The sequence below is a fragment of the Miniopterus natalensis genome, chromosome 2 (genome assembly GCF_054644295.1).
Source record: "Miniopterus natalensis isolate mMinNat1 chromosome 2, mMinNat1.hap1, whole genome shotgun sequence".
NCBI classification, from domain to species: Eukaryota; Metazoa; Chordata; class Mammalia; order Chiroptera; family Miniopteridae; genus Miniopterus; species Miniopterus natalensis.
In genome coordinates this window covers 35,598,690-35,615,965 of record NC_142082.1, presented here as the reverse complement: position 1 = coordinate 35,615,965, position 17,276 = coordinate 35,598,690, and the positions used below count along the sequence as shown (strand labels likewise).

The 17,276-nt window shown below is 36.9% G+C and overlaps 1 protein-coding gene and 1 non-coding gene across 3 annotated transcripts in view; one reads left to right on the top strand and one right to left on the bottom strand.

Moving 5' to 3' along the window:
* The window catches only part of UBAC2 (UBA domain containing 2), a 161,637-nt gene that overhangs the window by 92,806 nt on the left and 51,555 nt on the right, over nt 1–17,276 (top strand). Inside the window, exons 5-6 of one of the 2 annotated variants that reach the window (XM_087814256.1) lie at nt 3,845–3,968; nt 7,497–7,544. In XM_087814256.1, coding sequence (XP_087670382.1) covers nt 3,845–3,968; nt 7,497–7,544 — 172 coding nt within the window. The remainder of the gene's footprint in view (nt 1–3,844; nt 3,969–7,496; nt 7,545–17,276) is intronic. The other variant, XM_087814257.1, reaches the window with a different exon arrangement.
* Nucleotides 13,355–13,444, bottom strand: LOC148093668 (small nucleolar RNA SNORD86). Its single transcript, XR_015714147.1, has one exon. It is a non-coding gene; the product is annotated as a small nucleolar RNA SNORD86 (small nucleolar RNA).

The following is a 17,276-nucleotide window of genomic DNA, read 5'->3' as shown; positions in this document are numbered from 1 at the left end:
GCCCAACTAGGTAAAGTAAATGTACTAACAAACTGGGTCTACCTCGTTTTTGTTATTAAAGTAGTCAAGTATATAAGGAAGAGGTGATGGGGCATTGTCCTACAAGATGCTGTTGAGGTTTAGGGTAAGATAATTTCATGAGCTCACAAACCTTATTTTTATTGTTGTTGAAACTTAGCAGGATATTTTCAGTTGTACTCTATAAAAGTGGAGTCAATGTCCTTTTCTGTATAAGAGGTAAGATAGACATTTGTGACCTGAACTGAGTGTTTCCGTTATTTGATTTTTTTCTGTTGAGTATGGTTTTGAGTATATAGTAGATAATAAATATTAGTGGAAGAATGAAAGAATTCTTTATAATCTGTTTTCCTCTTTTCTATACTTCAGTCTCATATGCTTAAGCCAGGTAGGGCTTCCAGAAGCTAGCTATCCACAGTATGAAAAAGGTCAAACTGAACTTATTGTTGACAGTATAAAGAACAGATGTTGTCATAAAATAAGGAAAAGAGAAAAGCTGGTCAGTGACTAATAGCATGATATTTTGTGAAGCCTGTGTGTTTAGAAATAGCAATGGAAAATTTCTACAAAACAACCTATATGACCGTGGTCTGAAATGTGTGCTTTTGTATTATGGGTGCATGTGGTCTAGTATTTAGTCATCATTGAAAACTACACAGTGATTAATAACTTCTAAGGAATTTTAAAACTTCTGTTGGTATATAAGACTTTAACTGTGGTCATTAAAATTCCTAACAATATTTTTTTTTATTTTACATTGAAATATAAGTTCAAACAAGAACTCTGCTTCAGATTTTTTTATTATAACATCACTTTACACTTTATTGCTAAATGTAAACAGAAGAATTTCAATAACTTAAGTACCTTAAAGAACATGTTCTGTGGTAAGAGATCTCAAGTGCAACCAAAATAGAGTTTTCTTATTATTACCAAGATACCAGCAGGCCATATTTTGAGTATATATGAAGCCATATATTTTAAATATATCTTTATTGATTTCAGAGAGAGGAAAGGAGAGGGGGAGAGAGAGACAGAAACATCAATGATGAGAGAGTCATTGATCGAGTCCGCAACCCGGGCATGTGCCCTGACCGGGAATCAAACCGCAATCTTCTGGATCATAGGTCAATGCTCAACTGCTAAGCCACACAGGCGAGACTGGTTTTATGATTTTAAAGAGAAATTCATTTACTCAATGAATATTTATGGAGCAGTTATTCTGTGCCAGGCATAGTTCTAGATAGTGGGGCTAAACCAGCGAACAAAACTGACAGAAATCCCTGCCCTCATAGAGCTTCCATTCTAGTCAGCAAGACAGATGATAAACAAGTCATGTAGCAGAGTAGCCAGTTATAGGTGCTATGGGGAAAGGGAAATAGAGCATGCCCAGTGGGGATGGGGCTGTGAACTGTGGCAGGGGCTGCAGTCTGGAATGAGGTGGTCGGGGAGGGCTTGTCTGAGAAGGTGCTATTTGAGTAAAGACCTGAAGGGTGGAAGGCAGTAAATGATGCCCATGTCTGTGTGAAGATGGCCAGAAGAGGGAGAAGAGCACATACACACGCCCTGGGCACCGAATGCCTGGTCCTGCTTGAATGAGGCACACCTTGGTCCAGTAGGGCTGGATCAATGAGAGCAAGCGTTGGGGAGTAGTAGTAGAAGGTCAGGTTTGAGGTGGGGACACAGGCCAACTTCGACTTTTACTCAAGGGTGGGGAATCCTTGGAGGATTTTAAGGCCAGGAGTGGTCTATTATGTATAAGGATATCTATATTGGGCACTAGGGAGATGCAACATGAAATAGAACATGGTACTTTCTCACAAAATTAATAATCTAATGGTACAACTGTTTCATTGTCCCTAATTTAATGAGCTCCCATGCTATGTCAAGCACTGTGCCAGATGCTGGGAGGGCCAAACAATGCATTTGCTTCCCTGCCATGGGGTGTGCTCAGTCTAGAACCAGGACCAGATGAGTGCTATGTACATACCTCTGCTATGTACATACCTCTGCTGCCCGGTCCCTCTCATTCTCTTAACAACACTGGGAGAGGCTGCATTTTACATATTTTTGTGTTTTCAGACCTGACCCAGTGTCTGGCACTTGGGTGTTTACTGGTTGGGGTTTTCCCTGTTCTAGCATTTGCTATGTTGTTGTGGATGCCTGTTGATGCTGCTGCCATTAGTCACATTTGTAGCGTACATTTGCATTTGTTTTGAATATTAGAATTGAGAGGATAGTGAATGGTTTTTTAATAACACGACCTCTGTCTACAATGAGAAATGCACAAGAGGCTAAGGGGGTCCTGTGTTTCTACAAAAAGTGTAGTGAGAACATTTCTTTGTGTTAGTGACGAATATTTCTTGCATTTTCTTATGGTAAAGAAATAGTTCTTTATACTGATGCCACTCACCCAAAAAATGGAAAAATAAAAAAATTGACCGAGTAATTAAGCCAAGCGTTTAATGGAGAATGGGTACAAGTGTGTGTCCAAACCATTCTGCTCGTTCATGTTGTCTGCCTGGCCCTTGTAAGAATGTATGTTTGAGATCGTGGAGTTAATTTCTTGAGATTGGCGACTGCTTTTTACTCATTAATATAGATGGAGCTCCTGTACCTGGCCTACTGCCTCTCACGGAGTGCCCAGGTGATTCACTGAAACAGTGAAACTGAGGTAGCTTTTGAAGGCAAAGAAGAGAGCTATTAACTACCAACAGGAACTGGAGAAATCACTGAAAAGAGTTGAGCTCTGTCATACACCATAAGTGTCCTCAGCAGGAAAGTGGAAAGGACATTTAGGTTGAAAGAATAACCTGTGTCAGTGAATAGTCAAAGGGACCTAATGTGCTTAGGGAGCCTCTTTGGGGGCTGGGATGAGAGGGGAGGAACCAGATTAGGGGAACAGAGAGGACTGCAGCTGTAGGAAACTGCAGCTGACAAGAAAGAATTGGAGGGCTTTGCTATTTCATGCTAATATTTCAATTTCGTCTTTGGATACTGGGAGCCTGTGGCAGGAAGGGTTTTAAACAGGGGTGTGACATAATCAGAGCTGTGTTTTGGGAAGAAAATATTGTTAACAATGTTAAGAGATGGATTAGAAAGAAGACTTTAAGTGTTAGGGCTTGTGACTTTTGAATATGTCCAGTTGAGGATATCAAATTGAGCTTCACAACCTAGGTGAGAGGACAGGCAGACAGCCTGGGACTCACTTCATTTTCTTAATTCTAACCATAGAAGGTTTGCAGTTATATAAGGAGAGAGTGGAGCAAGAAGAAAAGACTGTAATGGAACCCTGGAGAGGGTACAAGAGTGGTAGGAGAAATCATAGGGAGACCAGCAAGAAACAATGTTTAAGACAAAATGAGGGAGGACTTTGAGGCAGAGAGGGCAGGAGTGGGAAGTGGTGTCAATTGCTAAGGTGATATATGGGCAAAGTCTCAGATAAAGCGTTTGGACTTAACCATGATGCATTCTAATATGTGCTGTTTTTGGTTTGTCTAGTCCCTTTTCATTAGATTTTAAGTCATTCATGGGAAGAATCATAGCACCAACTTTAAATTTTCTGACAATTAATTAGTAGACGTTAAACCACTTCTTTGCAATAGTTTTGGGATAGTTGACAAGGATTAGATTTTTTTTTAATGTTTTATATATAAGTACAAATTATTTCAGACATGATGTGCATAGAGAAAGCAAATTGTGTATCTAAGACCATGCTTTCAGACTGAAGTAAAATTATAAGCAGTGTTACACCAAATATACATTTGCCATTGGTATTTTTAAATTGAATCATTATACTATAGTGATTTTTCTTTATTTGTTTGCATAGCCTGGCACCTGTGTTTGCTCTGTTTGTACCATTTTACTGCTCCATACCGAGAGTCCAAGTGGCACATATTCTGGGCCCGTTGTCCATCACAAACAAGACATTGATTTATATATTGGGACTGCAGGTATAGTATGCATTTTTATGTTCACGTTTCTTTAACCAGATATATATATTTTTTGTCTTTTTCTCATTTGATCTCCTTGAAAACAATGTTTTTTCCCATAAGTTTGGCTTCATGATCTATATCAAATGTTCAAAGGAAGAATTACAGAATGAGAACATCAAGGTATATAAAGTACTAGAATACTTTCATAGCCTGTAGAATCTGATAAGAGCTTTCACTGTAATTCGTATCGGTGGAAAATATTTTAATTTCATTGTACAATTGCGTATAAGTACTTTTTCAAAATCATAGTATGAAATGGAAACAAATGAGAAGAGTTAAAAGATGGCAAGTGGAAAATCACTGTCAAAGCTAATTTATTGAATATGGTGTCACAAATAGAGCTCTGAAGAAGGAATCAGATATGCTTTACCAACCCGAACTGGGGTTTGCTAGAAGCGTTATCAACTTTATAACTTCTGTGTTGTATAGGCATGGTAGCAATGTCACCACCTGCTAAATGGTTTGATGTGAAGACCATTAGGGAGGGTCCTTATTATTTGACTTAAATTGAAAAAGGTTATTATCACCAATATTCAGTAAATAGGGATCACTCTCTTCTGGGTTCCAGGCCAACTAATACATATGATTTTCAGTTTTCTACCTGTTGTATTTGTCACTTTGCTTTCACTCACAGCTTTTGATGTAAAACTTTTATTCTGCTATTTCCTGTGGTGCCATGTGTAGCTTGGCCTTTTGATCCACTGTTAATACTCATGACATTCCTTATCCCACACATCTCAAACCGGATACTGGTGTCTCTGTAAAATGCCCTCCTCCCTCCCCTTTTAACCTTTAGCATTTCCTCTAACTTCTCTAGTCTGCTCTCATGTGTTATCAATGGCTCATCTGGGGTAGGTGTTTTTTTGATCACTTTTACAACCGTTTCTCACTAAGTATGTTTATTCTTCTCTCAAACTACATAGTGTTACAGTCTCCCTGTCCTTCCTAATATTCATATAACCTAATAGCCCATTTCTGCAGTTTATTGTTATTGATAAAATTTGCTGTGACATGTTTTTGTGGAGTTTTTTTCTTTTTTACGACATTATATCGGAAGGCAGAAAGCAGTGGTAGAAGAGAGCCCTGGACCTGGAGCGGGAAGCCCAAGTTCTAATTCTAATGTGGCACTCACTAGACTGTGACTTGGGTCAAGTTATAGAAGTCTTCTGAGCTTCATGTTGATTCTATAGTTCCTTACAGCTCCAGTGTTATAGACCATCTTTGGGAGTGAAAAACATTTTTTTATTAATTATGGAGTAGGAATTCAGTGGAGCATTGTGTAAAGTCTTTTGGAGCCAAGTGGACTTGGTTTAATTACTTGCTCAGATAATTATTTGCTTTGTCTTTCACCTGTTCTGAGCTCCCATTTTCCCATCTGTAAAGTGGGGATAATATCTATCTTACTGGGTCATTTGAAAGATTAAAGATAATAGTGTTGAGTTTAGATAATAAGAACTAAGTCCATCGGTTCTTATTATTCATTAATAATTTATGTCTCTATAGCTATCACCATTGGTGTTCTGAGATTGTTTTGTTTTGGTTTTTTGGTGACGTAGAAGTTGGTATCAGAAAGTAGAGGTGGAGATGCCCTAGCATCTTTTTTATAAACTCTGAAGTCCTTAGCATGAATGGCATCCAGGGTTCTTCTTGCCTATCTAGTATCAACTCCCACCCCTCCCTACCTTGAACTGAGTATCAATCCCTTATTCTCAAAGTTTTTATTTTCTCTCTCTCCCCTTCCCCCTCTAAACCTTTGCACATGTTTCTATTCCTTTCTGTCTTCCATACAACAATTTCTTGAAGTCACAGACATTTGATGAATGAATGAATGAATGAATGAATGACTTTAATCATTACCAGAAGAACAAAATGTTTGTGAATGTCATTTATATATCAAATTGCTTGAAAGCCAGTCAATGCCATATACTAGGGACTGTGGAGGGTAAAATGAAGTGAGCTGTGATGCCTGTGGTCAAGGAGCCCAGCAGTGAGAAAAACACACACTGTCAAAGCATGAAAAGACACAGCTGGGACCGAACATGCAATAAGATGAGGGCTTAGGAGACCAAAGGAAATCATTTTTGACTGACAAAATTAATGATACCGCTCATCTTTCTCATGTATGATACATAGTAGCGTGGAGTGGTCCTGGGCAGAGAGCTGTGGAGTCAGACTACTTGGGGTGTATACTCACAGCTCCACCACCCACCAGCTCTTTGACCTTGAGCAAATTATTGAACGTCTCTGTTTTCTCATGGGTAAAATAGAGTTAATAATAAAATTTACCGCATAAGGTGATTAGAAGGACTCAGTAGTTTAATGTATGAAAAGCATTAAGATCACAGCTTGACACATAATAAGTGCTATGAAAGTGTTAGCTGTTTTAGAAGAAAACTACAGAAAAATAGTTTATTTTAAATAAGATAATTCTCATCCTTGTTATTGTCAGTCATTTACACTGAAGTAGGATCCATACTTGATCAATGGATTACATTTTAGATCAAGAGATTAAATTTAAAGTTGCAGCCAACATTCATTTCTGCTTAAGAAAGCGCTAGAGCAAAGCTTGTCAGCCACCCTTTACCTGTGCTTTGTCATCTCTTACCTTTGCATCTGTCTTCTTTTTATGTATCTTTTTTCCCCTACGTATCCTTGATAAATATGTAGAATTTGAGGTTTTCATCTAGCATAATGTCATAAAAGGACCTGGGTACCTGCTTCTTTCTGTACGAGCAGGAATACTTAAATTCCTGATCTAAAGATCTAAATGTGAACAAACGCTGGGCTACAAATCTTTACTTTCTTGCAGGAACCCTTTGAGATGTCTTATGACATTTTTTAAACCCTGAACACAAAACTCACATGTAAATGATTTAGAAAGCAAAGGGAAAGATTTCATGAGACTTAATTTTAATTACTTTTGCCATTAATTAACTTTGATATCACTTCGTAGTTTGCTTTATCTTGGAGGAACTGGAATGAGAATATCAACAGTTACACAGAGTAGCATTGAACATGGACCTATATGCTTGAGGTCTTCTCATCTAAATTTAGAGTAACAGTGATGAGAATTATGTAAACTAATATTACATGTCATTACTTGACACCAAACATCAGATGATGACTACATATTTTTTACATTGGTAATTCTAATAATTCCTTTATAGGTGGTATTTTACTTTAATCTACATTTGTAAATAAGAATATGCATGAATTTTACTTATTTTTCTTTACATGGGAGTGGGCCAGGTTCAACCAATTCATTTTAGGCTATGAAACATGGAGGTCTTGGTTAAAAAAGAAAAATTAATATATTATTTTCTTTTAAATAACAGAATTGATATTTATTAATTTTCTATTTGTTTATATTATGACATATAAGTAGTTCTTAACATAAATGGTTATGATTCTAGTTATGTAAAAATTAGTATGCTGTGACTGGCAGTTGAATTTCATTTTTAGGTGCCTTTTTTTTTTCTTTTATAGCTTTTCACCTCTGGTTCCTACATCTGGATTGTAGCCATAAGTGGACTTGTAAGTGTGATTCCCTGCTCTTCCTATTCCCTCTTTTTTCTGAAGAAACTTTAGGAAAAATGTCATATTTAGATTATGGGTCATATTCAATTGTCTCCAACATTTCTTTAATCATGTTAGGTTTGGTCTCAATGCCACTTCCTTAGTGATAATAAAGGGCAAATTACATAGATAACTGAGATGAAGGAGGCCTGTTTGTCTTAGTTTTCAAGGTTAATTTTGTTGAAAGTTTTAGCTGAGTTTCTTGTCAGTATTATTTTAAAATTACATTAGTAGTTTAACTCAGTAGAAAAAAAAAATGACAGAAAAAGAAAATGAAGAAGTTGGGTTTACTAAAAATAATAAGAGGTATTCTGCATGTTTTATAAAGAGACATGGTCATGAAAGGGGGGGAAAATAAGGCCAAGTGGAAAGTCAGGTGGATTGGAGCTGACAAAAGACTCATCGTCGTGTATAGCCAGAGAAGGGAGAAGTGAATGAGCCCGAGGATGGGATGGTGTCCTCATTCTTTTTTTTTTCTCTTTCTTTTTTGAAAGTCCTCATTCTTTGTGCTAGAATGTCTTCGTCTCACCCATCCCCATGCTGCTCTGTGTCTTTTTTTTTTTAATTTTAATAAGCATTTTTGTTTGTTCTTTTCGTATACAACTTAATCCTTCATTCCCCATAGCTTCCAGCCCAAATTCTGAGGATTGAAGTCACTTTGTTTCCCCCTCCCTAAGTACTTTCTCAGATACCCAGATACCTGATTTGCTTGAGGACCACAGCGCTGGACTCCACTGTGAGGTCTTTAAACCATCTGAGTCACCTGGTGTACTTCAGACTTGTGGTGACGTAGAGACAGCCGGGGGTCAGACTGAGTCTATGGGACACAATTGCCAGGCTCTCCCCAGTCTAATTTCACCCCCACTTGAACTACCTGCTTGACTGAAGCTACTTAACCAGCCTGCAAAAAATAGATAGCTCATTGCTTTCATCATTAGAGCAGCATGAGAATTTACTGTTTTCTTTCATGATACATTTTGTTTCTCTTAGAAGTGATGGTCTCACATCCCTTTTTGGATGTTTTTGTAAAACATTTTGAATTTGTGAAGTACTTTCTTGTATGATATCTCATTATGTTAATTTACTATTGGTTGACCTTGCTCTCCTTATCCAAACCCCCAAGTCTGTAATAACTCATTATGTGATTCATTGTTTTAAGACATCTCATTTTCTTTCTTTATTCTGTTTTCAGACTCCTGGCTTTAAATTTAGAGCTTGCTCTTACCTCAGATACTTTCATTTTGTGACATTCAATACTCTAGAATTGGCAGTTGCATTTTTCATCTCTCTGTAATCTTTTTGAAATCTAAAATATGCATGTGTGATCAGTCTTTTTAGTACACATGCTTAACAGGTAATAAGGTTCTTGTTTTAATTTTGTTTTTAAAGAACCAGAAGTTTAACAAATTTTTAACATAAAATTCCCTTGTTTCAGAGTGAATAGAATTCCACAGTATTTGGAATATGATTCCCAGATAAATAAAGCATTTGAATAATCCCACTATTAATAAACACTTTTGAGCCAAATGAATTTTCAGTTTTTACAGTAATTCAGCCAGTGTTATTGACCTCCCACCATGAACACAAATCTGATAAATCTTCACCACAGCTTGTCCCAGATGTCTCTTGCTCAATGTGACTTCTCCTCTCCCCATATATATCAAGTGACTTCCCTTTTTTTGGTTTTTATGCTAAATAAAATACTAAAAAGAAAAAGTTCTTACTATAAAAACAAATGCACAGGTGGTATTCAGCATTTGGGGAGAATGTTAGAAAACCTATGTTGATGGAATTTCACCTTTGACCATTAAAATCAGTACTTCTTCTAACATACTGTATGTGTTAAGGAAGTAATTTTCTTTTAGTCTGGCAATTGTGTTTTTTTAAGAGAAAGAGCTTTTAAAAAAAATAAAACGAACATTTGTGTAAAACATAAGTCATATGTTATTTGCTCTCATAGAAACCAAAAACCTTACTCAGGTTTTCCAGAAAGCTGCCAACTTTGAATTTAGCTTATTTTATTTAGTTATTGGTATATTATTTGGGTTAGGCTAGTTTTTCTCTTTCCTTAGGTCACTCATTCTTGCATGATAAATTACGTCAGTATCCGTAGCATTTTATTAGATGGGATCCCACAGTGTCTTCAGTGGTGTCACAGAAAGGATTAAGGACTAAATTTTTTTGCCTGGGTTGAGAGGGGAAAATAGTGTGTAGCTTACCAGGAGCAATAATAAATTAGTTTGCCTAGGACAGCTGCCCAGTTCCACTTTGTGATCCATTAGAGATTCCAGTTCCTACCTTTCCTTTAGGAAAGGGTAAGGGGCATTCGGTTTTGCTTAAAGATCACTTGAACATTATTCACAAGTATCACTGATAACGTGTTTTTATGTTGCATTCCTCCTGTGGCAATTCTGGTTCGTTTTTTGTTTTTGTTTAATCCTCACCAAGGATATTTCTTCTGCTTTTCAGAGAGTGGAAGGGAGGGAGGCAGGGAGAGAGAAAGAGCACCAATGTGAGAGAGACACATCGAATGGTTGGCTCCCGCACGCACCCTGACCTGAGCCAGGGATCAAGTGTGCAACCCTTCAGTCTGCAGGCCAGTGCTCTAACCACTGAGCAAAACTGACTAGGGCTGGTTTTGTTTTTTAATCCTCACCTGACGATATTTTTTCCATTGCTTTTCAGAGAGAGTGGAAGGGGAGAGAAAGAGAGAGAGAGAGAGAGAGAGAAACATTGATGTGAGAGAAACACATGGAATGGTTGCCTTTCGCACGCCCTTACCGGGGCCAGGAATTGAGCCTGAAACCAAGGCTCATGCCCTTCACAGAAATTGAACGAAGACCCTTCAGTCTGTGGGCCAATGCTCTAACCACTGAGCCAAACTGGCTAGGGTGGCAATTCTGATTTTTAATAGCAACATTTAATAATACTACTGTTTTCATGAAAGGTTGCGAAATTGTCATTGGAAAGCTTGGCTATAGTAGCCAAGTGAAATATTTCAGTTTAAGCAAAAAATTTAAAAATGTTAGTATACACTATTTCCATCATATTCTCACCATGATGTTTAACTGTTCCTCTTAATGTCTTTGGTAAGAGACCTTCAAAAATTGGGGTACTCTTATATATTTCAATGTCTCTAATCTTGTTACACATTAATACTTTTTTTCCTTTGAGAAAATATTTCTTACTTATTTAACTTCATAAAGTAAGTTCTCTTTGTGGTTGTGCAGTGAGACTTTGGGTCATCCGTATCTCTGTACTTCTTCATTTTTTACCATTTTATGAATCATAGTAGTGAGTCATTACCACTGAGATGTACCCTAATTCTCAAAAGCTGAAGCCTGAGCTGACTCTGGCATGATTAAAACAGAAAGAGCCTGCTTTTGCTGATTTTTCTTTTTTTTTCTTTTTTTGGCAAAGTTTTTTTTTAACTTATTTTATTGTTTAAAATATTACAGATGTCTCTTTTTCTCCCCATTGACCCATTGATTTTCTTTTTTTACAATTCACATATATTTCATCATTTGTTTCTCTTTCAAGCTACCTGGGAGCAAATTAACAGACAGACCTATGTTTCTCAGACTCTAGGCTTCTCCCCTTCAATAAATCTTTTTAAGTTCTTCCCATTTCCTGTGTTTATACCTATTTCATACAGTATTTCAGACTTTTATTTTCTTGTGACCAAGCAACCTTAGTGTGAAAAGAAATCTGTCCTACCAAATAAAATTAGAAACATAGATCAACACCAGATTATTTAGGACTTTGAATGTGGTCTGAGTTTGTATTTTTTTTCTGTAGCAGTGGGGATCTTTAAAGCTTTACAAACAAAAAACTTCATGATGGTGCAAGAGTATAGAAGTCTTATTAGGGTTTGTAAATCCTAGAAAAGGGGAAGAAAGAAATGAGCAATCTTGAAGGAGTCAGGATGGCTCATTTGTGGGCTGTGATTTGCCTTTCTCTCTTCCCTCTACAGTAGTTTTACAGACAGAAAAATAAAACACTGTCCTGTGGTATCTATAAAAGAAAAAGCATCAAACAGAACCTTATGTTGATTAGCTTTCCAAGTCATGGTATCACATTAAGGGAAAAGTTTATGGATTAGCATAACCTGTGGAAATCTGAACTATTTCGGAGCAAGTTTTGGAGCTCTGACCTGTTTCCTGGGTAAATGAGAATGGGATGTTAGGTCCTCTGTGCCTTCCCCTGCTTTTCATACCTTTCTCTTCTCTTCATGATTCATTTTCTTCTATTATTTCTTCTTTCTTCCCTTACATTTCTTCTCCAGATTGACCAAAGAATAGTACAGTATGGTAGGTCAAATAACCCACTTGATGCCCAAGGTTTTCAGTTGAGTTTTAGGGATTGAGATTATTTTCAGCAGTTTATTGAAAATGAGGACAGGAGCTACAGAAGGAAGTCAAAGCTGTTTAGAGTTGTGAGGTTAGTGGGGTTTGTGAAAGGACCAAGTGTAAAGTTGAAGATGACATTAGAAGACATTCATATTTAGAGGTCCCATTTACCTTCTTATAACTAAAATAGTATTTATAATGCCAGCACTGAATCAAGTGCTTATCAGTCCATTTTACCCCCTCCCTCACATTGATTCATTCATACCTTCTGTCTACCTCACTTTTCCTTCCCTTCTTCTCTGTGTTCCCTTCCTGTATCCTGACCTCAGGTAGCCTGGACATATTAAGAGAAACCTTCTGGTCCTCTCCCTTGTTGAGGCAATTGCAACTCAGTCCAAAACTGACACGAAGTGTTTTATTAGTCAGGCATTACAAAGGAAGGGAGCGACAAGTAGATTTTGATTTTCAAATGTTCAATGTCAAACAAATGAAGTTATGTCAATGTTGTGATGTAACTGGCACAGAAGTGCCTTATAAAATATAGCCATAAACACTTTTATTATTGCAACTTATCTTTAACCTGTAGGCAAAAACCTAGCCTCATTTCAAAACTTTTCCAAATCTGGCCTCCTTATGTACCTCTCTCACCCCCGGGTACCATATAATTTAGGGACACTGAATGTTTTACTCTTCCCGAACATCTTGTCCTACATCAGGCTTCCGTGCCATTGTGCAATCACTTTCTTTAACAAACACACAGCACTTACTAAGTGCCAGGCATTTGTTGGTAGATTATATTATTTGTTCAAATATTTTTGTTCAAAATATGTCATGCCCTCTCTACTGGGTCCCTCCCTACAGGTCTTCTGCATGCCCTTAACATCAAGCTTTAATCTGTGACTTAAATTAGCCACTAAAATGAGAGCAGAAATAAATGCTTAACAAGCAGAAGTTTTAAGATCCATCGTATGGGTCCACCATTGTTCTGTTTCCTTTGCCATGAGAAAAGCATAAGCCAGATAGAAGCCCAGATCCCAGAGTGAAGAAGATGCGCAAGAAATAAATCTTTGTTACAAGCTACTGAAATTTGGGAGAATGTGTTAGCACAGTCTAACCTAGAGAAAGCCGACTGATACAGCTCTTTTCTAAGCACTTTACAAATATTAATATAAGCCTGATGATGTAGGAACTGTTATACTCATTTTATAGATGACGAAACTGGGACACAGAGAATTTAAGTAATTTGCCAAGAATTTAAGCTGATAAGTAGTGGAGACAGGATTCAAATGCAGATTCCCTAGCTTTTGTGTCTATGCTATTAGGAGAGAGCTTTGCAGCCCTCGGCAGTTTTTCTCAGTGATTAGAGTGCCAGCCCTCTGACTGAAGGGTTTGATTCCAGTCTCTTTGCTGGTCCCTGAGAATCACTCAGACACCGGGATGGGCCATCACCCCCATAGCAGAGGCCTATATAGGTCAGGATGCCCTGGTCAGAATGCCATCACTGTGATTCCCCAAACAAGCAGTGGGTACCAGAAGTGGCACCTGAGTGCGGGCAGGTGCCCTCACAGGGCCTTTTCAGCCCCAAGGAGTATCTCAGTTGCAAGCTCAATCCCTACCCCCAGTCCAGGGCACGTGTAGGAGGCAACCAACCGATGTGTCTCTTTCACATCGATGTTTCTATCTCCCTTCCACTCTCTGAAAAGCAATGGAAAAAATATCCTTGGGTGAGGATTTAAAAAAAAAAAGAGTGAGAGATAGCTTTGCATAGCCACATGCAGTATCTTTCAACTGTATTCCTTCTTTCATCATTAGATCCCTTCTTTTCATAGAAAAATCATATTCATTTAAGTCCTGACATAGAAGTTTTTTCTGAGTCAACCCCATCCCCCAAATTAGGAATTATACATTATTCTTTATAATTCCTAGTGCCTAGCACAATGTCTGGCATTTTATCTACATTCTATAAATGTTGAGGTTCAAAATTCAGTATTATCAAAATAATCTCTGTGCTATAAAACACTGTGATACTTTGTGATTGTCAGGATGCTTTACATGCGCTGTCTTGCTAGGTTCTTGACAGCATCTCTACAGTGGAGAACTGGGACTTTCCATTTTAAAGATGAGGAGGCTGAGGTTAATGTTGCACAACTATTGGGTGATAGAGCCAGGACCAAAGGCCAGGTGTTCTCGTACTGGTCCAGTGCCTTCCACGGCACTTTTCAAGGCTCTCATCCATATCTGTTTCAACCACAAGACACTAGGCACAAAGCTATTCTTAGGTCTTCCCTTGACTATACCAGTAAGATGAGGCCCTGTTGATTATCAATGGAGACAGGATTCTGGAGGGAGATCCTGGATACAAAGAAATTTTAAAGGCACGCAGAGATGCTGAAAGACACATATCAATGACAACTTTCTGTAGCCTTCACTATGAATTTTGTGGGCCATCCAATACCCAAGAAAACTTTGTCCCGTTGGTAACCTCTACGTTCTTCCTGATATGAAAAAATCCAGTCCATGGCTATACTTTCTTTTCCAAGATCATCAAGATATTTAACTGGTCCTCCATCTAATAGATTAAAGATGCAGCTCAAACCTCACCTTCAACAGACTCATCTGTTTCTGGCATTGTAATGTATAAGAAAATGAAGTAAAGAATGGCTTTGAGAAAGTTTAAAGGATAATTTAAAATACATTTAGCTGGCTCAGTAGTGCTGCTGGTCAAAGGAAAAAGAAATGAAGATAGAGAAGAGGTTGTCAATAAAACAGCTATACTTTTTAGTTTTAGGTGATTACTGGTAGTTTATCATGACAATTGCAGCACAGAGCATTTTCCCACAGGGTCTTCACATTGTTTTCCTATCAAGAGATGAAAGCCTTAAATCAATTTTGATTATCTTTTTAAACTGATTTTTTTTTTTTAACGGAAGTGTTCAGTGTTTCTTCCTCTTTGGGGCTGTGTTGATATTTCTCTTCTATCTTGATAATAACTTGTAGGAAAGGACTGTGGCAAAATCAATGCATGTTATTATGAATATATTCATTACGTATAAACAACAGCTTAGCTTATCAAAAAGTCTTCTCATGTTAGCTGGGAACATTTTCAAGGTATCAGAAGTTTTTTGTTGCTGAAGATTATTTTTAGTCTGATAAAATCTTAGCTCTTTTATAAAATTTAAAAGATTTATGTATCTAGAAATATCCAGATCTTTCTAAATCTAAACACTTTTTTAATGAAAAGATTCTTTTCTTTTTTTCTGTTTATGAAAGTGTTATTTATATACAATGGAATTCACCAATTTTAAGGATACAATTTGATGTATTTTGGTAATTGTATACAGTTGTATAACCACCACCATATCAGGATAAAAAACTGTCCCCTCACCCTGAACATTTTTTTCATTCCTTTTGCTCTCTGTCCTCTCACCCAACTGCCCCACATAACCCCTGATCTTCTTTATGTCATTATAATTTTGCTTTTTCTAGAATTTCATATAATTGGAATTGTATAGTATGAAATCTTTTGTGTTTTACTTCTTTTACTTAACATGATGTTTTTGAGATCAATCTGTGTTTCCTTAATACATCATTCCTTGTTATTGTAAGTATTAATTTATAGTATGGTTGCACCACAATTTGTTTATCTATTCATGAGTTGATGAACATTTGGATTACTTGCAGGTTTGAGTTATTATGAATAAGACTGCTATGACATCTGACATCTGTGTACACGTTTGTGTAGACATATGCTTTAACTTCTCTTGGATAACTATGTAGGAGTAGAATTGCTGGGTCCTATGATAAATGTGTGTTTAGCATTATAAGGTACTACCATATTATTTTACAAAGTAGTTGTACCATTTTGCATTTCCACTACCATGCATGAGAGTTCCAGTTGCTCCGCATCCTTGCCAACACTGGCATTGTCAGTTGTTTTAACTTTGATTGACATGTAATTGTATCTTGTGATTTTAGTTTGCATTTCTCTAGTGACTAGTGATATCGAGTGTGTTTTCATGTGCCTGCTGATCATTTGTATATCTCTTTTGTGAGGTGCCTGTTCACATCTTCTACCCACCTTTTCACTGAGTTTCATTTATCTTCTAATTGAGTTAAAAAGAACTCTTTATATTCTGGATATAAGCCCTTTGTTGGATATATATATTTTTTTAATTTTAGCCTAGCATGCAGCTTGTCTGTTTGTTTCCTTATCTAAGTCTTTCAGTGAGCAGAGTTTTTAATTTTGATTAATTCAGAGTTTCAGTTTTTTAAAATACTTTGTGCTTTTGATGTCTTATTTAAGAAATCTTTACTAATCCAATGTCACAGAGACTTTATCTTATATGTTCTTCTAGAATTTAATAGTTTTTGTTATTACATTTAAGTCTAAGATCCAATTTGAGTGTACTTCTTGTTAGGTAAGGGTTGAGACTGATTTTTTTCCATACCCGTAGCCACAGTTTTATCACCACTTGTTGAAAAGACTCTTTTCTCCTTTGTATTACCTTGGCACCTTTGCTGAAAATCAGTTGACCACTGTGGGTCTATTTCTTGACTTTGTTTTCTATCCCAGTGATTTCTATGTATATCCTTATACCAATATCGTACTGTCGTGAGTACTTTTGCTTTATGTTAAGTCTTGAAATCAGGTATATAAGTCTCCCAGCTTTGTTCCTCTTTTTCAAAACTGGTTTGCTATTTTAGGAACATGACTTTCCATGTGCATTTTTAAATCAGCTTGTAATTTCTTCAGAAAAGAAAAAAAAACAGTCGAGATTTTGCTTGTGATTGCATTGAAACTAGAGATCAGTTGGGAAGGATTGCCATTGTGATGATTTTTAAATATGCCCACAAATTGTTTTAAACTTAAGAGATGGAGCTTAATTCCCTTTTGCATTCTTTCATTAAATGTATTTGAAAGTGTTTGTGGGTTTGTTGATGCCATTTTAAGTAGAGTTGTTTTTATAATTTTTGTTCTAAATGTTTGTTGCTAGTGTATAGCAGTGCAGTTGATCTGTATATTGCTATTATATCCTGCACTGTGCTAAATTTTATTATTTCTTGTAGCTTTTCTGTGAATTCCTTAGAGCTTTCTCCATGATCATGTCATCAAGATATATTTTGTTCGTGTTTACTCCTGCCTTTCTAATCTGTGCCTTTTATTTTTCTTGCCTTACTACACTAGGTAAGGCCTCTAGTACAGTGTTAAATAAAAGTGGTCAGTGGGCACCCTTGCCTCGTTCCTTGTCTCAGAAAGCATTGAGTTTTTCACCACTAGATTTGTGTCTATAAATGCATAAGTTGTTTTAGATCTTCACATTCATTTTTAGTTTATTGGTTT